The 6,809-nt window shown below is 37.1% G+C and overlaps 1 protein-coding gene across 1 annotated transcript; it reads left to right on the plus strand.

Annotated features, from left to right (window-relative positions):
• Positions 1-1,336: 1,336 nt before the first annotated feature.
• snapc5 (small nuclear RNA activating complex, polypeptide 5) lies at positions 1,337-4,636 on the plus strand. Its single transcript, XM_036585270.1, has 4 exons — positions 1,337-1,435; positions 2,670-2,785; positions 3,635-3,709; positions 3,846-4,636. The coding sequence occupies exons 2-4, from the start codon at positions 2,696-2,698 to the stop codon at positions 4,011-4,013; spliced, it is 333 nt and encodes a 110-aa protein (XP_036441163.1). The 5' UTR covers positions 1,337-1,435; positions 2,670-2,695; the 3' UTR covers positions 4,014-4,636.
• Positions 4,637-6,809: the final 2,173 nt, after the last annotated feature.

Below are 6,809 nucleotides of genomic sequence, written 5' to 3' on the forward strand. Positions count from 1 at the left end.
TATGGAAGTAACCCCTGTAGACCTTACATATTCACAGTGCCAGTGCAGATGCAAGCTCTGGCTTTCCCTTAAGTGTTGTTACAGCAGGACACAATAGCCAGTTTCACTAGTTAAAATAATGTCTGGAAATATTTTTAATTATCTTATCATCGTACAACTGAACATTAATCTCACACTGAGAAATATTAGATTTATTATTATTAGATTTTATTACTAAGTTTATTTGCCAAGATATGATTTTTTGGATTGCAGTCTTCAGACAGAGCCACGACGCATGACCATTAGCACTAATATTCATAAGCATTCAAGTTTACATTCTTCAGTTGTAACTCAGAAATTGTAAACAATATTGTTCCCCATATGTTAAATACTGCTTGGAATATTTAAATTATGTATTTAATTTCATTTAATTTAAGATGCACTCGATTTGCTTGTACACTCTTTAAGTATTTTTATTAACTATTTAGGAGATATTTAGGAGATATAGGAAAATATGTTAAACTTTAATGTAATTCAAACTGATGACCTCCCAGATGTTTTTAAACATTTGCACTTTGTATAAAAAGTTTTTGTTTGTGTAAATAAACAAAACATGGTTGAATCTCAACCAGTGAATGCAAACCACTTCACTCAGCCCGCCGACCAATCAGCACTCAGTAGCAGTAATACCACCCAATCAGCACTCAGCAGCAGTAACGCTAGCGTCCTCCTGCCCCCAAACCGTTTGCTATAGAAAAAAAGAAATACAGACATGTTTTCTTTACTTTTTAGTGGAATACATCCTTCTTCTTTCCAAAATCAAAAGAAAGTCCTGGACAAGTCGTTAGAATCTGTTTTAACTTTTTGTTTTTAGCCATTTAGCTCCACTCACCCCCATTCATTAAGGACTTGCTCGCGGGCCCCCTCTGGCGTTAGCAGTCCTGTTTTTGAAATAACGGGAGAACTAGGAAGTGGTCAGGCTCCCTTAAACCGGCTCTGGTAACGTCCCACGAGGTATTACACCATAATATGTTCACATTTATCCCTGATATATCTGCTCAGCTTTTTCGATGGTTTTAGGTTCGGTCAAAGATCATATATCCTCTGTGCTTTGGTCTTTTCCAGAGGCACCTATTGTGAAGCCTACGATTTTTCAAAGTAAAAGTCTTTTATCACTTTTTGAAAGGGCGAAACCGTAATATTTCATTTAGCGGTCCTCTATTAAATCACTGTCAGTTTTAATAATACAGCTCAATGTTAAAAGACAAACATTCAATCATTGCCTTTAATTTCAAAGTTCTTCAACTGCGGTTCTCTCTCTTTAGCCGAGTCTCCTTTAGACGCATGCGTCCGGTAAGGCACGTGACTCTTCCCGCAGAAGTGCATGGAGTGTTTTGAGAAACACTGAGGCATCTTCTCACAACTATGCGCGTTCTTCACTCTGAAATAACATAGAGTAAGTGTGTCATCATGTTTGTTTAAATTGGCATTCGATAATATGTGGTTTGCCTATTTTGCTGGATAGTGTGACAGTTCTTTTAACTGAATTGCGAGCTTGCTGGACAGCGTTAGCGTCAGAGACAGCTGCCTACCGATTGATTGTAGCTAGCTAGCCACCTGCCTGAGTTGCATCAGTACAGACTGTTCTCATGATGTTTGCCCACCTTCAGATTATTCGAGAAGACCAGACTCGTTTCCCCCAGATTATATGCAACTGATAAATGATGTTGAAGGCAAGATATTGCAAATGTACTCACATTTTAAAGGTGTTTTGGTGGTTTTGTCATTATTAGCCCGCCTAAGCACAACAGAGGAGGTTCTGTGTGTCTTATTTTCTGTGTCTCATAATACTGCCTAAACTGCAAGAGATGCAGTCGGTTTATAGTAGAGAGACAAAAAGAAGACGGTCTCGGCTAAAGTGAAGAATTAAGGAAGTAGACATGAGAACAGCTTAATTTCAATGACATCTCCGCTAATATTGGGACTCATTCATCAGTCTAAGAAAAAGTCTGTCATATTAATATATATTCATATTCATATTCTTAAACCACCGAATTAGTCACACCTTTTGAGTGTGCGTAGATTTACCTAAGAACAAGTCCCAAATAAGAAAACATTGGTGAATGACAGAATCCCCGTGAAAACTGGGTTTTAAGAGGAAATGTCTTCTTACGAACGGTTGGTGAATGAGACCTATTGTTAGTTGTTGCTAAGGCAGCAGTGAGGTTACGAAAACCTAACGAAAAAGATGAAATAGAAATCCACACATTCACAACGAAAACCAGAATGAATGCTCCATTGTAAAGATTTTGAAAGGGATTTTCAAACCTGTTGAATTGAGCATTAAAGATTATGTATGTGTGATATCTTAGTTCCTCTTTAGTCCACATTGTCAATTACACTACATTATAGAAACACTCATCATCTAGTATTAGTATCAAGTGTCACTGAATCAAGGTTCTAATTTATTTCTCATTTCATTTTTCATTTAAATACAGAACTGCTGTCTCCCCTGCTCAGTAATGTGCTATTTAGCCACCCGAGTAAATAGTATTTATCCTTAGAATTTATGATTGTGGAAATATTCGCAAATATTAGGTCAGACTCATCTTCTGCCACTAAATCAGGAATATTCAAGTCAAATGTGCATCCCAAGAGTCAAATCCTCACTGTCATCATCATCTGTGCAGGAATGCTGTAAATCCACTTATCCGCCATGCTGAGTCGCTTGCAAGAGCTCAAAAAAGAAGAGGAGACTCTTCTGAAGATCAAAGTCATGCTGCAGGATCAGCTTAACAGATTAAAGGTAAGGCTGAACTATCTTTTCATCTGCATTTTTATTTTTTATATGAGAGAAGCAAATGGAGTTCACCTACAATTTGATAATTGACAGAAACACCACATTGCAAATGGCTTAAAATCACAGTTAGGAAGGCATCTAGGTAAGAGGGACATGTTAGATTGGTTACTAGATAGCAATGTATGTAAGCTACATAAGAGGCCTGTCAATCAGGGCTTTTTGTTTGCAAAGTTTTCAAAGCAACTAAAAGAGTTCCAAAGAGACCCAATCATCTGTCCAAATTGCTAGTGTGTCAGTCACAAAAACTCCCAAACTTTTTCATCTTGACACATTACATAATCTTGCAATCATGGCAGTATATGCCAAACAAATTGCATTGTCAAAGAGAATCAGTCACAAGTTGAAGCTAGTGGACGGACACATAACAGGATGGTTGCTATTTTGTTTAGCTTTACATTGGCTGTTCATGTTTGTCTCTACATTTATTGTGTTTATATGGCTTTATGAAGTTCTTGGAGAAGGTGTTATGTAAATAAAATGTATTATTTCTGTTTTTTGGAAAACACCACAAAATTTTGAACTCAAAAATTACAGATTTAAATCCACCAAAAGGTCTCCTCAAAATCAACTTTATTTCTTGAGCTTCACAAAGCTGGAAATTGAAGAATTTCCCTAAACACAGTTCAGGACATGTGTGACAGCATTTCCTATTCTACAGTAATAGGATGATCCTCCTCTTTCTTAGATATTTGATATTAACATGTTGTTATGTATTTGCATTATTTTGTCCACCCTATTTATGTCTAGAATGTTCACTGTGTTCAGATAGTTGTCCTTATAATTGCTTGTCACTAGTTTGAAGAGGGAGCACTGAAGTCAATGATCAATGCCCAATCTGAGGAGAGCTCAACAGAACCTGCTACCCCCGAGGTAACCAAGCATTAAGTCCCAAATATGATGCCATTACTTATGCACTAAGCAACATAGCATTCTTGAATTACACTTCATTTCTTATTCATTTAAACTGTACGAATCAGTGGATTATTTTTAAACCATGTTTATGCAGGTTGAGGTCAACCCAGATGACAAGACTGAGATCAACCAGACTAAGCTAGTGCTAGGTGCTCCCATTGACTATGAAATGGAGGAAGAGGAGGAAGACGATGATGACGTCGAAGATGATGACCTTGACATGGTGCTAGAGGAGGAGGAGGAGGATGACGACGACTACTGAGTTTCCGTTCAAATAGCACAAGAGAACTATCAGTAACACTTGCAATTAAGTGTTTGACGTCCAAAATGGCATGCCAAAAGATACGTGTTAATAGCTTGTTAGGTTTGATCTGTTTCTCTGTTTGTCTGAGGATCATGCTGCATTGTATAGATTATAGGTAAGAGACACCTTGGGAACCAACCATAAAATGATGTGTAGCAAGCATAGAAGCTCAAAAACATCTTTTGGTACTGTATATGAGGGTCAGCCTGCACTTTTAAGTTATTTTTGTAGATTTAAGACTCCAGTATTGCATTTCCTTAGACCTATTAAGAAGTTGTATGTAGCCTTTGTTTCGAATGGTAGTGCATTGAGGTTGAATGTACTGTTATGAATCTGTTGTTCAGTTCATAGTGTTTGTATTTATGTTGTGAATTTTTCTGGGGTACTTTTAAAAGTAACCTGAGTGGCAGAAGGAACGTGTGTGTGTGTAGGTGTGCGTGTGCGTGTATGTAATGCATGTGCATGAAACATTTCTTGATGAGCCGGTAATGTACAGTAATGTTTTTTAGTATTTCATGAGAAATATTGTAAAGGTGCAGTAGTTTATTTACTTAAGCACAATACAGAAGCTGGATTCCCTATCTGGTGTGTATTCATTGAGTTTCTTGCTGTTATTTTTGGGTTGATAAAGTGAATCTTAAATGAATGTCTTGATTTAACACTGCTTGAGTTAAAGGGACAATCTGGCCAAAAAGCACAATTAACCACCATTACATTTGTTGTAAACAAATTGTCTAATTGTCTCCTACAGTGCTGCTGTAGTAGTCTAATCGTGAGATTTTTCTGGTAATAAGACTAGGAAAACTCCCCTATAATGAAAAACTGCGGTCACTTTGGTGCAGATGCTTGAGTGCAGGCTATTTGAAATGGGTTTTTTCCCCCTTGCTAGCTGGCTAATGCAGACAGAAGCCAGCTAACGTTACTCCGGCGAAACCATCAGATCTATCAGATTCTATATGAGTGGTACATCAGTACATTTCTTTAGTTCCATGTTTGGGATTCCCAGTGGTTGTGTGATGTATGAGTACTTTTGTGAGAAAAACACTGATGTACAAAAACAAAAAATCAATATAGAATCATGAATTCTGTCAAACCAATGAGGCTGAGGGAGGCTATGCTGCACTTCAGAATACTGCAATAGCATAACACAAATATTAAATAGTAGTATTTGGCCGGAATACCCCTTTAGCAGACCAGCAGTTTTACTGCTAAATAGATTTGAGTGGAATTCTGAGCATTTTACTTATCATGTGACTTTAATAGCTATGAAGTAAGGCTGTATAAAATTTAAAATGACAAAATTCAGTGACACTTTATTTTGAGTGCTCTTTTTTTACATGGAACAAACTCTCAACAGACTGTTAGTAACGTGTCAAAAAACATATGAAGGTTAGGATTAGGTTTTGGGTTGAGGTTAAAGTTTAGGGTTAGGATTAGGATTAGGGCCAGGGTTAGATGTTGGGTAAGGTTAGGTTTTGCGCAGTGGAAGAAACATTAACAATACATCTACTTCATGTGAGTAATGTATCAACAGTACATCTACAGGATATTTACTTAACTGTATTCAGGTGCTGCACTGCTGCTACTCCACTGATATGTTGTTGATGTGTTACTGATAATCTGTTCAGAGTTTATTAATCATCTACAAATGAACCACTCAAAATAGTGTTACCCAAAATTCTACTGCAACAGCTTATGTAATTGATAATAGCTAACTATATTAAGAATTTTGGTACAGATTTTTGACAGTCACATAGCAGATCTAAGGTTGCTCAACATAGTTGACTAGTTGTTTTAAATAAGGATGTTTGATTTTCTGAGTTAATTTAAGGGTAAATAAAAGTTACGCTTGTACTAGAATCTGGCAGAGACCATCAGCATTAATATGTAAAGTCAGGTCACCAAAACTTGATATACACATCCCTTCCCAAACACACTCTAACTGCAATCCAGTGCAAACACTTTACCCTGCTTCAACAATTCAGCATTTTTCTAAACAGCACATAACAATATAGTGAAGCTCACAAAAAGGATGGACTGCTCCGGAGAAAGGTGGCACCATGATGTGTGAACAATGGCTGCTCTGTCAATAGATATATACTGCTTTCTGGACATGATGGAGGCCTATGGACAGACCCCAACATTCCCTCTGTGTGCCAGTGGTTGGATGTTAATAGCCTTCCCCATCAAAACATAATGAGTTTTTAAGCAGAAAAGGACAGCATCTGTATTGTGAGAGTAAAAGTTATGGGTTAAATGTTGCTGATGTTGACAAGCGTTGCAGATTTTCTTTACATTTGGAATTAATGGGTCTTGGTAAACTGCTCTTTTCGTTGAATATTCTGTTTTGAAGGCTCACTAAGTGAGACTCAGGTAAGTAAAGTTATAATATTCTTTGAGAATGTCTCTCTCCCAATAGAGAGTGAACTGTGTGAGATGACTGTTCTCCTAATTATCATGCAAATAATAAAACATGTTCAGCTCCATACACAAGACATTATGTCAAATAGGCCATGAATGTGCCATAAAGACTTTGTAAGATTGTAAGACTTTGATGTAAGATTTCTATAAAATGTGGTAATGTTTCTGTAACACGCTTTGACAGATTTGCTACTGTTGCCACAGTAAACACAGGCATATCAACCTCTCCAACATTAACTTTGCTTACAGAGTAAAACCCTAGTTTGTAAGAAATCTGCTCACCCTTGCAAAATGAGCTCACAGTCCATTGACTGTCAATAGGAAGGTATTTGG

Source organism: Colossoma macropomum, unplaced genomic scaffold (genome assembly GCF_904425465.1).
Source record: "Colossoma macropomum unplaced genomic scaffold, Colossoma_macropomum, whole genome shotgun sequence".
In the NCBI taxonomy this organism is placed as follows: domain Eukaryota; kingdom Metazoa; phylum Chordata; class Actinopteri; order Characiformes; family Serrasalmidae; genus Colossoma; species Colossoma macropomum.